Below are 18871 nucleotides of genomic sequence, written 5' to 3'. Positions count from 1 at the left end.
TTTTGGAGAAAAAATACCTGTTTTTACTTGAAATGAAACTAATGACAGCAGTGAGAATAAAACAAAACATGAAAAGCTCCATTTTAAATAGGCAGCTGTGGGGAAAAGTATATAGTTATACTTCACTATGGGTTTGTTGCTTTGAGTGACCATTTTAACATTTCACATTTGAGCCATTGTTAATATAGAAAAATTCTTATTAGTGCAAATCTCAGTCTTATGTTACATTTGTCCAATGCAGAGTAGAAATGGTACTGAGTACACATGTACTCAATGTTTTGAAACTTTTATTTTTAGAAAATCATTTCAAAATAAGCCCCATGTTACATGCAGTAGTTGAAGTACATCCTATGAATGGATCATCATCAGTTAGCTCGGTGGGAACCCAGCTGCAGTGTGCAGTGTATTAAGGATGGCTGCTTCATTCAGTAATGGCAGAATGACTCAGAGACACACACACACACACACACCCCAATCACATTCGCACAACTTTCTGGGGAAAATAGTTTCTGAAAATTAGACTGAATGATGTTACTCTAAAAACACAGCACATACTGGGTAAATCCAATTATCATTGGTGATGAGTTTCCTGAGGGACGTATGATCATTTTTCGAAGTGAAACAAAGAGGATAAAATTATTTTGAAGTAAACCAGTCCAGTTTTATTGAACATTTTAAGCATACATGTTATTATTGTATGTATATTTTTTTTAGACTTTTACAATTATGAATGACTGAGAATTATTTACAAATTCCATTTCACCTCCTTGCTTCATGGCCTACATGTTTCCATAGCCACATTGCGTCTCTTGGTGGTGCTGTAGGTCAACCCTGCGCTGGAAGGTGTGCTGACAGCGGGGGCAGCTGAAGGGCTGGTAGCTGCTGTGCTTTCGGCTGTGGGTGATGAGGTTGGAACTTTGGCTGAATCCTTTACCGCATACCTTGCACACGTGTGGTTTCTCACCTGAGGGAGGACCAGTGCGAAAAAGTACTCAGTGGTTGAGAGCATTAGAGTTTGAGCATTTAACAGTTTAGGCTATATACGGTTGCGCAGACTCACCTGTGTGTATGAAAGTGTGTTTCTTCATATCTGACTTCTGGTGGAACCTTTTGCCGCAGTACTGACAGGGGTAGGGTCGTGTGTCTGAGTGGATGAGGAGGTGCGTGGACAGGGTGGATGACCGCTTGAACACCTTTCCACACACCTTGCAGTCAAAGCTACGCTCCTGTTTATACATACACAGAAACGCATGCACTCTTAGACATATGGACAATGTTTGTCTCAGAGCTCTTGATGTTTTTTGCTGTGAAAGTGATAAAACCATTGCTCATCTAAACATTCTCGCTGTCTTCTGTACCTTAGCTCTACCATAGCTGCCAATTGCTCTGAAGCCGAAGGGCATGTGGGGCATGTCTGTGCCTATGGGTGATCTTGCCAGTGGGACAGACAGGGTGTTGCGGACATGAGCCTGCAGACCACCTGACAGTAGGACTTCTGAGAGAGACTGGGAGAGACAGAGAGTAACAGCAAATGAATAAGAACAGGGTGTGTGAAATAATTCACACCCTATGGTACTTTGGCCAATACACTGATGCAGAGTAGATGAATGAGTAGATTGATACCATTGAAGGACCACTGTCTGTCCATCAAAGATATAGCCACAGCTGACAGCCAGTTAGCTTGGCTTTGGAGAAAGACTGAAAACAGGAGAACAGCTAATCTGGCTATGTCAGAAGGCAAATAGCACCTCTGAACCTCAGTAATTAACATTTTATATCTTCTTCTTCTTTTTTTTTTTTTTTTTTTTTTTTAATATGTACAAAAAAAAAAAAAAATGCACAAAAAGCTACAATTTGCCGTTTCATGATGGCTGACATGTCAGACTATTTCTGGGCTGCTACTAGGCACACTTTGTTACTGTAGGACAGAGCCAGGCTAGCTGTTTCCCAACTGTCTCCAATATTTGTGCTAAGCAGCTGCTAGCTATAACTTGAGACTTGACATGAGTGGTATCTAACTAGCATATTTCAAACTTTTCCTTTAATAGAAGAGCTGGACTAATGACTATTGATCGGCCTGGCTGATATATCAACCAATATTGCAGGCGTATTGGTATCAGTGTAAATGTCAACCAAGTAACCAGGAACGACTGAGACATGTTTGAGGCAATTTAGAAACAGTGACACTGTTACCTGTATTATCCACAAGAAGCTTAGTTTTCAGTCATATTTGTTTGTATTTATTTACTGTAGTTATACAGTCAACACATCATGGTCACAATTCTGTTTCTTTTCTTTCATCATAACAGCTATGAGTTTTTTAATGAAATTTGGCTGATTGTGGGATTACAAAAAAAAGATATCAATATCAGTGTCAAAAATACAGTTTGAGCTTCAGGAGACTGGGGACAGTTACTACATCTTTTAATTTAACCTGAAATACAGGTCCAGTGGAAGGAGATTTCATTGAATAACCCTGCTAAAAGGGTCAACATAACGTGTAAAGATAAAGATACATCATCTCACAAATTTCAGATGTCTGCAATGTAAATAACTACATGTAACAATCACAGTCTTCCCTTTCCACAAACAGTGGAAAGGGACATAGACATAGATTTTACATTTATTTTGTAGGTTTTTTCTTTTTTTCTTTTTTTTGAAACAACCAACTTGCCCTGGCACAAATTAGGTCACTCAGACTAGCTATATTTTTTAGAATTACCACTCTAATACTTCACAAAATCTCTCCACAACAAGAAACAACAGATTACATTTTACACACAAATTTTTTCAAGGTATTCGCGCATTCAACTGTCTCAGAGGCAGGTACGTTGGAAAGTCTCTGAGTCTTGAAAAAAAGAAGATCCTGCACACTTTTTTTTTCTTAGTATCACAATTTCTTGATCATACCAAAGTTTTGACTCCTTCGTCAAGAGCACTCGTGTGTGTGCTGTAGGTTAGTAGTAGATCTATAAGTGTGCAGTGTGCAGAAGCTTCTTTTTTTAAAAGACTGATTTTACAGACCAAGCCACTGCCGTGTCACCCTCTGAAATTTTGTAGTTATTGACTCTGGCTTCTTTTTTCCATTACACCAGCCGATAAAGACGGAGATACGAAGGACATGTGACAATTCTTGTCCTACCTTTTCACAGAGTGGACAGTGGCTGACAGGGGATTTGAGGTCAGTGTGTGATGTGTGGTTGAGTAACATGAAGACCAGTCTCTCCAGTTCCCTCTCTCTTTCAGACATACGGTATCCGTCTGACAACCAAGGTGAGGCAGACAGAGAAGCATCTCTGTTCTCCACGGAAACTTTTGCTGCAATGTTAAATGATAATGATGTTGTCTTTAGTTTATGGATAAGAATGGGAAGGATTTCTAGCTTTGCTTAGCCTTTTTTGGCCCTTAGTGTACAAAAATGAATCCTGAATAATGAGTTACACTCTCATTTACTAAACTAGTTTCTCAAAATAACTCAGTGCTTTCTTTTGTCATCTTCATCACCGCTTTTTTGACTGCGTAAATTTAATCTCTGAGATCAGCAACACTTTCAGATGCTATACAAAGAACACAACTGTATACTTACTGTAGTCTTGGGTACCTGAAGTCCAAGGATCATCTGTGAGGGCACTGTTAAACCGGGTTGCAATCCCACCCCATGGTGAGCTGGCTTCAGCCAGGAGGTCTTTGACCCCTAATGAGGGGGGAAAAGGCTGCATAGCATCTTCAAGATGCCTTCTCTCCTGTCCCATCACATGCTGCACAGGCTGCTCAGCATCTGTTTGGGACTGGGAGTGTTGCCTGAAGATGTCCTTAGATGGGACGAGTAGATGAGTCCGTTTACTCTTGACGAGGAAAGACCGCGGCATAGCAGAATGGCGACTGGTGAGGGAGTGATGGGAGACAAAGCAGAAATCCTCTTGAATAAACCTGCTGAAGAGTCAGCTCTTTCATGTCAGTCATGTCAGCCTCACGCACTCAGATGTCACACACCTGCTGGTACATGTTCAGTTACGGTGCTGAAGCTTGAGGTTTCCTTAACAAATACAGCCTGCCACCTGCGCTTAAGTTTCAGGGCTTTCACCGAGGATAACCGTGCTGTGGTGTTGTCAGACAACTACTAAACTGACACTGTTGCACTTCAATTTGAACTGCTTGTCTTCTTAAAACACATTCAGAACAACAGCATAATGGTTTTAAATTAGAAAATTTCATTTCAACATGACCAAAAAATGAGCAAATCCATAAAGTATTTTGTGCTGAATTTAATTTTCTATCATAAGTTATTTGGCAAGCAATTGAATAAAAATGCTTTGGTGTTCGGTGACTGTGACATTATATTAGATCATAAGGTAAACAAGAAAGAGGAAAGCCCGAAAGGAAAAACGACATCAGACAACTCAAGAGAACTATGCTGCAGACGTATGAGCAAATTTTCCCACACTTGTTTCAGACCTTCATGGAGATTTTGTATCAGAATTCACAATAAAGATGGTTTATTTATTAACCTTATAAACTGGTACCTCTCTAAAATGATAGCCTTTACAACTCGAAGTTATTCAGAATCAGTTGTAGGGCACCAAAAGATTGATTTTGTCATGTTGTAGCTGCATAAGAAAACTGAAAGTCAAAAAATGTATTCATTCAATATTACTGATCTTACCTTTGTATTGCACAGTTGACTGTTGAGAGTGTTTCTTGTGTCCTCGCTGCTGACAACGTCCTCTTTTCTCTTTCTCACACCCATCAACTGATGACATGACACAACGAGATTTGATTTGATTTTGAAAAGCTGCTGAGGATTGTGGGATTGGAGGCATGGGAGGGGAAAAATGCCCCAAAAAGTTCAATGAAATCACTAAAAAAAATTAAAGACTCTTTTTTGAAGATGAATAACTTTCAAAATATCTTCCATGTTTCAGTTAGCTTTGGGGGTTTTATCTCTGTTGCTGTCCTCGTTTTGACAAGCAAAGCCTCTAAAAACATGACAGTATCTCTGTCTCTCTGGTCGACTGTACACTCTTCAGGTTTGGGACCCACTGTGAATAAAGGTGCCAGAACACTGATTACAAGATGAAACCTTGTTTATTGTGGGACTAATATGTTTGATTCACTACTACAGTGACTGTTCTCGTGGGTGGACTTGTAAATACAGAGAGCATTCTTTGGAAAGTTTGAATATCTCATCGTTCTCATGTGAACATGTGGACCTTTACTACTGAGATGCCGGTACACATTACATGTCTACATGTCTACCTGGCTGCCTGTGTGTGGGTGTGTGTGGGTGTGTGTGTGTATTCTTATGTTGTACCCAGCCATCCCACACATTTCCATCTGTGAGCTCAGGGAGATTTTTTTTTTCACCCCCTTTATCTCAAACTCTGAATTACAGCCTGTCTCACTTTTTTATCAAGCAGACATTGAAAATGATTGCATCAAAAATTCATAGGAAAGCAGATATCAATTAAAATTTGAGGGTAATGTTTTAGAATACTAAGTAGTTATAAGTAATTTATAAGCCCTTATTTAATGATGAAATAAACATGATCAAATATATTTAAAGTTATATATAAGAATAGTTTTGAGTTTGTCATATAATTTCCAATTTATTAAAAGTAATAAACCATTTACAAATCATGAATCCAGAGTTTATTAATGTGTTGAAAACAATTAAAAAGCTGTAACTGCAAATATTCATTAACTTGCTAATCATGAATAGAATATTTGCAAATATGGAAAGAACACCTGAAAAGAGATTTGTTCAGTTGTGAAGAGCTTTAAAAAGAATGTTAAAAAAAACAAAAAAAACATGGTAAAGCTAGTGAGTCATCTTGGTGTGAGTGGCATGTCAATACGACATTCAAACTTCCTCCTTCCTTCTTAAGACTTGAAGTGTCCACCCCCTGAACATGTTTACCGGAAAACAGTATTAGCTACAGCTAACTCCGCAAACCAGTATCTACCAGCCCGTCAGAAAAACAAGCCAATTTCTGCATCATCTTGTCTGCATAGTGTTTACATAGACAGACAGATCAACTTTATTGATGTGTGTATTAAAAATACAGTGAAATAATGAAATAGTGCTCCAACACTCTCTCTAACATAAAGGTCATCAATCGCAAAAAAACCAAAACAGACAACAATACATATGTAAATATTATATATATACAGGGTGCAGACTAATTCCCAAAGATGCCCAGAGGAATCAAACAACGCTGGTGTAATATCTGACTCTGATCATTTTCGATAGGTTAACTTTACAAGTAATCTATTAAATTGTTTCTTCAGTAGTTGTAAATTGTATGTTACATGTACATTACAAATACCATTATCATTTGTAAGTGTTTTGCAGATGATCATGGTATTTGTGATTACCTTTCCAAGTCTGTGGTTTACTATTTTCAATGTTACTTACAAATTATTTGGAAATGTACAAATGAATAATTTATTGCCTAATCACAAAGCTTTTTCTACAGTTCTGCACTTCTAATAAATAAACTACACACCTTACTAAAGGTCATGAAACCATTTTATTCTTAAAGTCAGATTCGTGATAGGAATGGAATAAGATGATATTGAATCAAATACTAAAAGAATTCTAAAACTTTACTCCCAAAAAGTGAAGGAAAATATAGAAACACTGTAGAAACACTGTGTGTAGAAATTCTGGCTATACAAGAATCCATCCAAAATCAATCACTGACAGCTGATAAGTACTTGTAGTACTAAGTTGATCATACCTCTGGTAACTGCTGATGAACAACCACTCATCAACAGGATAGCATATCTGGGATAAAGGAAAGAAAAGCCAATCCATATGCTGATGACATACTCCATTACCTAACAAATCCAGAAAGCTACAGGGTGTATCTCTGGTTACTCTGTCAGGTGGTCAAACTATGGAATACAGCAAGTGGTCATGTGACATCTAGTGGTCACACGACCACTAGATGTAATTTAAAACAATAAAATGTAACTATGGGTTGTAATAAGCTGTTTTCACAAACAACCTATGGAGTTGTTTTTTTTTATGGGTGGACAGTCTACTGAAATACTACCAGCTTTTATCCATATGGCGAAGGGAAATCAATTCATTTGAAGTTCACTCAGCAAAAGCTAGAAGGATTCCACATATAAACTCTAAATTCATTTTCTTTCAAGTTCACACCTCATCAACTGGAAACTGACACTTTCCCTGATGGGAGGAACTGCAGCCATAAAAGTGAATACAGCTGCGATCACTGAGAAAAGCTGCTTTCTTTACTCATGAAAAATGTTTTTAGCAAGTATGTCTTGTCAAGTGCTGTCAAGTAATGGAGTCTGAATCTGACCTCAGATTGAAATCAAATCATCAAGGGCCGCATACGAACTGAAACCAAAGCATTTCTCAATGTGGCTGTATTTGTGCAGACGTCTCTTTTGACTCCTGGTATGAGCAGCATAAAATGGAGCCGAGTGTGCCTTGATGTGCATGTAGAGAGGCATGTCAGAGCACTGTGGTTGATGTGGTGGGGGGCTTGCAACCTTTCCCAGGGGCTGTCAGGGAGAGCAGACGAGAGGAGTGCAGGGAGCTGAGACGGGCTGGTGGGTTCCGTGGCTTTGTGCCTCATTTGTTTTGGGGGGTTCAGGGGCTTCTTGTTCCCCTGATGGTGATAGAAAACTGCCTTTCTAGGAACCTGAAACTTGGGGAGGAGGGGGGTAAAAACAAAGAGCAAGTGTAGTCAGAAGTTCATTTTCCTATTGCTGTTTTAGATTTTCAGTTCCTATAACTTTTTAAATTTTATTATGTTGTGGCAATGATGTGAGTTAGTTGAGGTGTTGAAAATATTCAAGAATAAATGCTTCTTGTTTTCTTGTTTTAAAATATTCATTTTATGAAATCCTTCAAAATTGTTTACAAGCTTAAATGAAAGCAGTTTACAATGTTTTTAAGAATATGGTGGGATATATTCTTTAAGGTTTCTTTTCACAACTAACACTTTCTGAAAATAGTCTACACAAGCATTTCACAGGCTTTTTTTTTTTCTTAAAGGGGCACTCCACTTTACATTTAGAAAAGTTTACTGTCAGAACTGTCAGCCTGTCAAAACAGTTGTATAATGTCTCCTTTGGCAGCTTTCCAAAGTCTTTACCAGAACCTCAAATAACCCTGCTGATGTCATGGGTCAGGATTTTCTCTATTTGTGCTTGGAGAGAAAAGATTTTCTAGTGTTGAGCTTAAAAGATGTGGGTATTTTCCCTACAGATGATCTGTATAGACAAAGTTAGCAACTATATGGTGATCATAGTGGGGCCAGATGTTTCCCTCAGGAGTAAAAACAGAGGAAAAAGTAAGATTCACATTTATGCTCATGTTGCTCTATAATTGCTGTTTGTGCAAACAGGCAATTGGTAACTAATAACTTTGCCATTTCAAACTTTAAAAAAAAATCCTAATATGTCAGTGTAGTGTTTACAAGTTGTTTCCTTTCACAATAATATCTCAATTGGATATCAGAGAGAAAACTTAATGAAAGCAGTGCAAGATTTTGCCACAGCTTCATCTAACACAGATTTCTCCATAAAGATGGAGCCACAGCAGGTGAGAATGTACATTTAGACTATATGCATGCAGACAGACAGGTTTACTTCCACAGTAAATATTACCTGAAAGATGTGGCATCATGGTCAAAAGAGACAAGAGCAGATACCTTTGCTGAGTAACAGTCCTAGCTCAGGTCTTACAGTCATGCCTGAAAATTACAGCTTGACAGAAATCACTTCAAAGTAAATATAATGTTCAAGCCTAGCAGGCAATCTAGGTGACTTTTACTGGTATCTGCATACATAAGAACCTAAATACTCACCCATTCATGAACTTTCTCAATGTGTCTCTAGTGACAACAGTGTAGGTGTTTCAGAATATGTTAAATTACATCATTACATCAAATGAATCGTTTCCAGTGATCACATAAAGAGAAACATCGTATAATCAGGCAGCCTTGGGGTCAGGCCGCAGCCTCAGCTCAGCTTGGTGTTTATCTGTGTAGCTGTGGATGGTGGCTTACAGTGGTTTCAGTTAGGGGACTTGACGGATGAAGTACTGTGCCGCTTTCTCACGGCCAACAGCTTCTCTATCTTTCTGTCACCAGTTTACCCCCACCCACCCATTCTGCACTCATTTCCTCACATCTTCTCAACTTTCTCTCACTTCAGTTGGCAAAAGAGCAAAGTTTACGGACAGTGCAGGACTTTCTTTTCCTTGTTAGGCAAAGGAAAGGAAATGAGAGCTCAGTGATATTTTGATGTTGATGTAAATGTGTTGAGTCAGAATTTACAGGGATTTCACATAACTAAATGTTATACACCAGAAGAGAAGCAGTGGTGACAGAAAAAAGACTTGCTTTGCAGTACAAGATGTATAAACAAAAAAAAAAGAAAACACCCTCTATTCACTATAGTCATGGGAACGGTGGACTGTACCTACTCTGAATATCACACTATGTCACAGGTCATGTACAAAAGTAAAGCCACAACACTTTCAACTAGGCCTGTACCTCCCACTGAACAGGAAACAAGTGTTTTGCTGAGGTATTTTTTTTCTAAGTTACAGCTTATCACATCCACCTCCTCTTTTCAATCAATTTCTGTCAGATTGAAAACATAGCAGATTCAGATTAAAATCAAATTGGAGTGTTTTCTATCAAAGAAGTTAATGAAGAAACGTAGTCAGACAAAACGCCTGCACAGTGATGATAATATTTTCCATTCTAGCTAAACATACGATCTGACATTGATATTGATAATGGTAATGGTAATGGCTACGATGACAGGTTCTCAAATTCATCCAGCCGATGGGCATCCCCACTCCCACACATGCAGCCAACTCTCTGAGAGTTGTATCACTCTGACAAAGCGGGGTTACAGAAAGGTAAGGGGGTGTGAGAACTCCAAAATGACATGGTACCCAAGACAGCTGCTGCTTACATTGTCAAAACTGGTACCAAAACATGTCAGAGCAAACCTAAGTATGTATAATTTCATATGCTCTAATTGTCATAATCATCTTTATGTCAAGGCAGATGGCCTCATTTAGATCAACAATAGCACTACATCAAACAATACTAAGAGTCTACAGGAATGTAAGTCGCTCTGTGAAGCTAGACCTGGGCACAGCGGTGCCTTGAGCTAAAGGCTGATGTCAGCATGCTAACAAGCTCACAGTGACAATGCTAACATGCTGGTGTATGATGTTTATCATGTTCATCATCTTAGTTTAGCATATTTGCTTGCAAATTTTTGCTAATTTGCACAAAAGTACAACTGAAGCAGTGTTGCACAAAATTCTTGAACTGATGATAAAGCTTGTTGCAAAGTTTCATCCAGAGGGAGCTGTGCATGTTTGTACTCTTGTGGTGTTGCAGTGGAAGTCTTGACACAGGCAGCTAAAATGCAAATTTATCCAGAATCACTCTGTGTCGGCTTATCTAAGAACACACTAAGATTACTATGAAACTAATTCTGCTGTTTACCTCCACAGCATCACATCAGAGGATAAAACTGTAACTATCCAAGCTCAAATGATAGCTTTACAGAGCTGTAAAAGCTTGTCTCATAGTTTACCAAACCACTGTGCAGTGCTTTACCACCCGATTGACCTTGATTAAAGCGATTGTTTCCATGCAAATATGCTTATTTGCTTTTTGCAAAGCAAAAGAGATGAAAGTAGATACCACTCTCATGCCTGTACGGTAAACATTAGGCTACAGCCAGCAGACAGCTTGGTTTGGTGCAAAGACTGGAAACAGGGGAAAACACCTAGCCTGGCTCTGCCTACCAGCACATCTGAAGATTGGTAATAAACCCTTTGTTTAATCTATACAAAATCTGAAGTGTAAAAACTATATTGTGTGGTTTTACAGAGAGTTGTGTGCCAGAGTAGATTAAGCTAAATTCACGCATCACGTTTTGTTCTTTGTTATTATTTGTCATCTTAAGTTTCTACTCATGATCGTGTGTGTTTTTTTTCATTTGGAATAAAAGCACACTCCGGACAAAGCTCCAGACAAGCTTAACTTCAACAGCAACTTCTCCATCTTTCTCCTTCAACATTTAGAAGTAAACCATCTGTTAACCTTTAGCATAAACAAGAGAGGTTGCAACATAGTGTGTGCAATGTCTAAACTGTTTTCTCAGATATTAGAAATTTGTTGTGCTGAGGTCTGTAGCAAGCTTGTGATGTTTTTTTCGCAACATGGACGTGTGAATCCTGTCACATAACACAACCCCACCCAAAACATCCCTGCCTATGGGCTTGGTTGAGTGAGCGTGGCAGTGTATGTGTCTGTCTTTGTATGTCACAGATGAAAAGGTGTGAAGCCGCAGGCCTTTTCTCAGCAGAACTCTGAAACCGAGGGTGATGATAGGATGCCGACCCCTTGTAATGATGAGCTTAGCACACCCACAGCCCCGCTGTCTAATTTTAAAGCCATATTTCCCTGAAAGGGAAAGGCTTATTCAACTTTCAGGGAAATTTGGCTTTACTAGTTTGTCTTACAATGAGATAATGGAACCTTTATGTCCTTGAAAAACAAACGAGTGTCAAGAAGAGAGAAAGAAAACTGCGAGCATATTACTATCTACTTTACCGTGTTTACTAGTGTTATAGTTGATACCTGGAGGATGTAATCAAGCATTTGATTTTAAAAGGTAGTTAAGCATTTTGGGAAATACACTAATTCACTTTCGTGCTGAGCGTTATCAATCCCACTCTCATCTCCGGGTGCTAAATCCCAGGAGGCAGTTAACTTATCTGAGAATAAAGTTAAGAAACGTTTAGGCTACAGTACTCTTGCTAATAAACCTAACCAGACATTTTTAATTTGCGTACCAGTTCAAGAAATGAGACATATGGTGTTAATTCCTGAGGTTTATTTTTGTTAGTTGCATATGTGTAGCCAAGCTAGCAGCATAGCTCTGGGGATGACAGTTATTTTCTATAGAAATATGTAGTTTTAAGATAATAGTTTAGAATAGGGTTTTGTAGTTGGAGGTGAGTTTTTGTACAGAAAGAAAATATCATCCTTACTACTCCAGGGTAACGCTGTAGTTGTTGATGTCCGATTTGTATGTTAATGCTACGCTATGCATATTGTATTCTAATATCACTGTTTTGATGTGTAGAAAGGACTTGACAACTATTGGAGGAACTGTCATTAACATTTGGTTTGGACATTTGTGTCCCCCTCTTCAGGATAAATTGTAATGACTCTGACGATCCCTCAGTGTCATCATGAGGTCAAAGCGTTCATCTGCGTACTATGTTAGTGACCAAGTACCTGCATCAATTGTACTTTGTGTTTAGAGCTAAATGTTAGCATGCTAACGTGATGATGAACATGGTACGCTTTGTGAGGGCAATGGCCATGTGAATGATTTTATACCCACGGATTCAGAGACACACAAGGCTGTTAAACAGCCTCACTGCAGAATTCAATGCAGTCAGGCTGCGAGTGCGACCCTGCACTGTGATTCTCTGTGCTGTTTATCAGACAGAGGATTGCACTGAGTTACAGTAGATGTCCTCGGATGCTGATTTTAGATTCAACAGGTTTCAGAGACATAGCAGTCCAGATTCAGCACATAGGTGGCTTGACTTTGTATGTAGCTGTAGATGGTGATAATTCATTATCTAAGGAATTATTCTCATCTGCCACAGTTTAAACACTTTATCTGGAGATTTTTCTCTGTTGCAACTGTAAACTCACACGTACCGTTTGTCACCACTGGTTTATCTGGCATGCTCTGCACTCTCACATGCACACATACACACACTTAGTTTTAGCACATCATACACAGTAAATACACACACCAGCTGTGTAGAGTAGATCACACTGTGGTTCACTGTCAGTTTGAGTCTTCGCTCCAGATTCTTCTTGGCCCAGATATAAAAGAAACAATACACTGACTTACACATGACCCTCACGTGTACACACATACACACATGCACTGACTCCACATGAACTTGGTTCATTTAAAAATGTTCCTCAGGCATCAGAGTCAGTAACTTCTGTAACCTTTCACCTCCTAGAAAACAAACCTGGTTTCTCTACAGAAGCACACATCCTTTCATAAAGAGGCAGAGCCGAGTGACACAAAACACAAATACAGAAACAGAAACACTCACAGATTATATGTTTGGGTTAAACAGTGAAAGCCCACTCTAAGAGGTGCAGTATCAACTGAAGTAGCTGCTGGTTAACTCACAGTACTTTAACTTCAGCAGCCCCTGCTGGATGTTGGATATAGTGTTGTTATTTTATTTGCTGCAGGTAGCCCAGTGGTCATATATCGGGTAAAAAGTGAAAGCAGTGGGATCCAAACTAATTTTATCTGCAATCTACAATTCAGAAATCTGTTAATGTTGGTTAAAAAATCAGAAGTTGATAAACAGCTTGACAAATTGCATGGTAGTTTCAGTAGGCCAAGTACATCTGTTAGGTATTATTAGATTAATACCCAACAGCATGCGAAGAAGATAAAATTAGCTCCACAACACTGAAATGCTGAAAAGCGCCTTTCTGCATAGTAATTATTTTTGCTTTTCTATTATACTGTAAAACCAGTTTTCAATACTTTTCTTGTGACTGTGATTTTTGCCTTAAACCCCTCAGAGTAACTTAGCTCTGAAGGAGTTAATGGGTGCAGGCATGCCCGTGGTGGGTCATGAACAGGCTTCTGGTGCTGAATTAGATTTTTCAGCCACACATCCTCCGCTACCATGGTAACCCTTGAAAAGCTGTACGTCGGCCAGCTGAGGAGGAGTTTGTTGTAAGTTTCAGGAGTTTTTCACGGCGGAACCGGACAGCGCCGGAATGAAGTTTCTGAAAGGAGGCTGTGAGCTGATCAAAAGAAGGAGAGAAAAGTAGGAAAACAAGTTATTTCTCTCGGTAAGTGAAAATGAATCTGCTCTGTAAAAAGTAACATGGTTTCTGATTTGTTTCTTTATCCAGGAAGCAGACTTTGTGTGCCATAATGGACATTTTGCTGCTGTTGGTACTATCTTAATTTGTTTACTCTTTATGTGAAGCCAGTGATAAAAGATTTTTAATGGGTCCAATTAACTTTGACATGATCAATGAAAAATCTGTTGTTGAGATTTTTAATTTTAAAACAGTGTGTTCACGTAGGACTACAGTGTTCAGTAAGAAGCTGTTATGTTTTTGGGGACTTTGAAGCAGGATCTTTACTGGGTGCATCACATTCTGTGACCTGGTGGTCACAGTGGTCACATATTGTAGCTCAACCGCTGTTACCAGAACTGGAGACTATAGTATTTATATAGATATTTTATCTATTTTGATACCTGTTATCACCTGTGATGATTCCATAATAATTAGATTCATTGGACATAGATTCTAAGAATGGCTATTAATGGCAGAAACTGGAGGTCACTAGTGTCTAGCTCTGCTGAGACCTTTCTTTACCATCTCACAATTATTTTTTCAGTCATCCTTGTAGGACCCAGAGGTTACCATGTTTTCCCTGTCAGAGCTGGCACCTCTGGACCAACATCAGAACAGGTCTAAATTGTTGAAGCCATGGTGGGAGGTCTTCATGGATTACCTGGTGGTCCTGATGCTGATGACATCTGTTTTGGCTTGCACTGAGCAGCTGTCCAGGGACCGAGTAGTGTGCATTCCAGTGGATCCACTTGTTACTGCAAATACAAGCAATCACAGTTTCTCAACTAGTGGCAATGTGGCACTGAATCCATCCTCAAAGCAACCAACGCACATTCCCTGCAACCTCACCCCAAATCTTCATCCTACAGCCCGGGGCCGACGTACTCATCTGGTCTACCAGCAATACATTTACATTAGCCAGGTAATGTAAAACTCACTTGACTTGCCCTTGCACTTTAAAATGAGGCAACACAGTGGGTTTGAATAATAAAGGTATTGTCTGTAAAGTCACTTAAAGTGGTTGTAATCAATATATGTGTATCAATAAGGGATCACATGACCATTTGTATGTGAAAGAACAGTTCATAGTGATGAGCCCACAGAGAATGATCACCTGACTGTGCAGTTTCCCTCAGCTCTACAGAGCTTTGTAGAGCTTTTCATCTTATTGTTTTGGATTTCTGGCCTTTAATTTTACTGTTGGAGTTCACTCACAGATCTTATAGTGCCACTTCTACTGCCCCCAAATGTTCAAAACATCAAGTATTGCAGGTTGAAGTGTCTATTTGCCTGTCTGTCTAGGTGTGCTACCATAAGGCTTTGCCTTTGTGCTCCCGCTTCTTCCCCTACATGGCCTTGTTGCAGTCTCTGGTGCTGGTAGCCAGCGGCTCCTTCTGGCTCCACTTCCCTCACACCTCTGCCCGCATAGAGCACTTCCTGGCCATCTTAGCAAAGTGCTGTGAGTCCCCCTGGACATCTCAAGCCCTGTCCCTTGCTGCCCAGCAGGAGAACATCCAAGAGAAGGAGGTGGAGAGACAATCAACCCAACCTCCTCCCTCTTTGTCTTCACCCCCAGTGACCCGCACAAGACGTTCAAGCATAGACTCAGGAACAGACAGCCTGCTTTTAAAGAGGTCAGAAAGCGTGTCCTCTGCCGTACCTCCCTCTCCGTGCCCTTCCACTCTCTCCTGTAACTCCATCATGTCGTCTGTATCTCTTGGCTCTGGGGTGCACTTTCCTGGTTCAAAGCCATCAGTGATGGTTGACAGTCCCAGGCAGGTAATCAGTCTGGATAAAAGTGATGGGGAACAGGCCAGGGCGCTGTTCGAGAAGGTCAGGAAATTTCGGTCCCACTGTGAAAGCTCAGCTGTCATCTACAAGGTGAGCGATCCTTTAGCCTAGAAGATCTACATTTCATCATCTACTGTGTCCTTTTCATTTTTTATTTTTCAAAGAAATAAAAGTTTTGTGATTTGATGTTATAGGCCTTTATACTTATGGCAACCGCTGTTAATTGATGTTCATGTGATAAAAAAAACTGTCCAGTATCTTGCAAGTTTAAGGTTAAATCAAACCTAGTGTCACATGTTGTTAATTTATTCATAATATCCCCTTTGATCTATTTAGGTCTACTTGGCTCAAACGATATTCAAACTGCTGATGGTAACGCTGATCGTGAGTTACACCATCCCTCTTCTCAGCAACTTGTCCTTCGCCCACACCTGTCACCCTGAGGAGCAGGCCCTGGTGGGCTACGCCACCTTTGAGTGTATCCATGTGCTCTCCTCACTTCTACGCAAACTCCTGGTGGCCTACCTGACCCTGCTGGGTCTCTATGGCCTGCTCAACTTTTATACCCTTGGCTGGATTTTACACAGGTGTGTACAGTATTCAGGTGTATGCAGATGGGTGGAGAGGCAGGCGGGCACAGACCACAGGTGATGAACATGGTGGAGCATTTAGCTGCTAGCAGGACATTTCCCAGAGTCAGTGGAGACTAAGACTTGTATGTATATTGGGCTTATGCTGGCCAGAGAAAAGGCTCCAAATAAATGCTAATGCTGCTTCTTGTGTTGACCCCACAGAGAATGTGGCAAAAAAAACAGTGAATGCACCTTTAATTATTATAAAATAACCTTAACAATATTTTTTTTTATTTTACATTACCAGTACCAATTTGTTTTCAGAATTTTCACACAGTCTTTGGTTTTCGTTTGTTTCAGACTGACAACCTACTCTCAACTACTCTACTTCATCATCAACAAAACTGGCAAAAAATATAACAAATCATAACGTTACCTATCTCAAACTCTCTGCACAATGATTTTCATACTTAACTGAAGTTCTGAGTTTTTAAAACTGTCTGTGCACAGTTAGTGTGTTTGTTTCATTGCTTGAACAAGATAAACTTGGTTAAATTAATCATTTTAAGTTGACTACACAGGCTGTGATTGTTCAAGAAACCTTTAAACAGAATAATGAAGCAGCCCTCATGAGGCTGCGCATACCAAAGGACTAATAATAGGATTAGAGTTTAATGCTGTGTTTTGTGCTGCAGTATGTTCTATGTGAAATATTTCTTGTTTTGTTTTTTTGGTTTGTGCCCTATGCAGCTCTTTACGGCAATACTCCTTCCACTCAGTGAAGGAGTTGTGCTCCCTGAGAGATGTTCCAGACCTGAGAAATGACCTGGCCTTTCTGTTACACATGTTAGACCAGTATGACCCTTTGCTCTCCCAGCGTCTGTCCGTGTTTTTGTCCCCGGTCAGTGAGAGCAGGTTGCTGGAGGAAAACTTGGAGAGGCGCTGGGGGGAGGAGAAGCTGCGTGCCATGACAAGTGTGGACGCGGACGGAAACACCAGACTGCAGCTGGTGGCCCTGCCTCGCCTCCCTCCAGCCCTCTTCACCCTCAGCCAGCTCCAGGTCCTCAAACTGGAGCTAATCACAGATGCCAGGTTTACTGCACAGGTAGCCAACATGGCATCACTCAGGTGAGTTGTGCAGTGGTGTAGTCATACTTCACAATGGTGTGATGTACATAGTGAAAACATGTATTTCTGCATGATGAATTTACTCTTTTACTGGCTATTCCTTCAACAGAGAGCTACACCTTTACCACTGCACAGCAGCTGTGGATCCCAGTGCACTTGGAGTCCTCCAGGAACGTCTGGAGGTCCTCCACCTCACCTTTACACAAGCATCAGAGATCCCCAGCTGGGTCCTCTCTCTCCGCAGCCTGCATGAGCTCCACCTCTCTGGTCGCCTGAGCAGCGAAGGTGGAGTTGGCCGCAGCTGGTCACTGGGCAGCCTCCGCCAGCTGCGTCACCTCCGTGTACTGGTGATTCGGGGAATGTTACAGCGGATCCCTGGCGAGCTGTGTGAGGTGGCAAGCAGCTTGGTGAGGCTGGAGATCTACAATGAGGGCACCAGGCTGCTTGTACTGACAGGACTGAAACGAATGGTTGACCTGACAGACCTGCTGCTGCAGGACTGCCAGCTGGAGCGTTTGCCCTCTGCACTGCTGGCTCTGACCAAGCTGCGGACACTTGACCTGCAACATAATAACTTGAGAACTCTGGAGGACCTGCTTAGTCTGGCTCACCTGCGCCGTCTTTCTTGCCTCAGACTTTCCTGTAATCGTGTTCTAGTGCTGCCGGCTAGTGTTGGTGTGCTTCGAGGCCTGGAGCTCCTGGATCTGTCTAACAACCACCTCCAGAGCCTTCCCCCAGCACTCTTTACTCTTCTCCGCCTTCGTAAGCTCCTGCTGGCTGGCAACCTGCTAGAGGAGCTGCCTGCAGAGATAAAAGCCCTGCAGCTGCTTACAGAGCTGGACCTCAGTGGGAACAGGCTTGAGAGCCTGCCCCTGGAACTATTCAGTTGTTGTTTGGAGCTGCGCATCCTAAACGTGGCTCACAACTCTCTTGGTTCATTACCCACAACAATTGCAGCTTCAAGTCACTTGTGCCGGTTGGACTTGCGCAGCAACAGTCTGGAGGAACTGCCTGCTGAACTGGGCTGCTGCTCAGGGCTGCATGGAGGTGGCCTCCTGGTGGAAGAGTGGCTGTTTCTGTCTTTGCCTCCCCATGTCAGGGACCTTCTGAGCCGTTCTTGCTCTACGTCTGGTGCACACTCAGAGGGCCATTCCCGGCCAGAGTCTGACAGTTTCCCATACTTCTCTCCGACACAGTGGAGCTTCTCTTCTGCTCTGGAATCACAGATATAAGACCAATGACTATATGACTCCTAACAGTATCCTAACACTGACGGTATTCAGTCAAATATCTTTGTTTACTGATATATTATATATTTTTTAATGGGATTTGCGTTTGCAGTATGTTTGACGTAATTTGTCAGATGTTCTTTTAGAATGAAGTTTTCCTGTTGGTCCTTCTAATTTGAGGCTTGAACACAACTGTATTGTTGTATGT

At 40.8% G+C, this 18871-nt stretch overlaps 2 protein-coding genes across 3 annotated transcripts; one reads left to right on the top strand and one right to left on the bottom strand.

Moving 5' to 3' along the window:
- Positions 1 to 636: 636 nt before the first annotated feature.
- Positions 637 to 4975, bottom strand: LOC121197944 (zinc finger protein Gfi-1b-like). The gene is made up of 6 exons (XM_041061723.1): positions 4664 to 4975; positions 3587 to 3882; positions 3143 to 3318; positions 1359 to 1505; positions 1061 to 1226; positions 637 to 964 (listed from the first exon to the last, which is right to left on the bottom strand). Exons 2-6 carry the CDS (start codon positions 3867 to 3869, stop codon positions 780 to 782), a joined length of 957 nt encoding a protein of 318 aa, XP_040917657.1. The 5' UTR covers positions 3870 to 3882; positions 4664 to 4975; the 3' UTR covers positions 637 to 779.
- A 5765-nt stretch (positions 4976 to 10740) lies between these two features.
- Positions 10741 to 18850, top strand: si:ch211-106h11.1 (volume-regulated anion channel subunit LRRC8D). Of its 2 annotated transcripts, XM_041061681.1 has the most exons (7): positions 10748 to 10834; positions 13653 to 13928; positions 14488 to 14865; positions 15246 to 15824; positions 16071 to 16321; positions 17057 to 17434; positions 17544 to 18850. In XM_041061681.1, the coding sequence occupies exons 3-7, from the start codon at positions 14515 to 14517 to the stop codon at positions 18664 to 18666; spliced, it is 2682 nt and encodes an 893-aa protein (XP_040917615.1). In that variant the 5' UTR covers positions 10748 to 10834; positions 13653 to 13928; positions 14488 to 14514; the 3' UTR covers positions 18667 to 18850. The 2 variants fall into 2 exon arrangements, with proteins under 2 accessions (XP_040917616.1, XP_040917615.1); XM_041061682.1 differs by having other exon boundaries at positions 10741 to 10834; positions 13815 to 14865.
- Positions 18851 to 18871: the final 21 nt, after the last annotated feature.

This window comes from Toxotes jaculatrix, chromosome 18, assembly GCF_017976425.1.
Source record: "Toxotes jaculatrix isolate fToxJac2 chromosome 18, fToxJac2.pri, whole genome shotgun sequence".
NCBI classification, from domain to species: Eukaryota; Metazoa; Chordata; class Actinopteri; family Toxotidae; genus Toxotes; species Toxotes jaculatrix.
The sequence above is the reverse complement of the archived record's forward strand: the minus strand, read 5'-3'. Positions and strand labels throughout refer to the sequence as shown.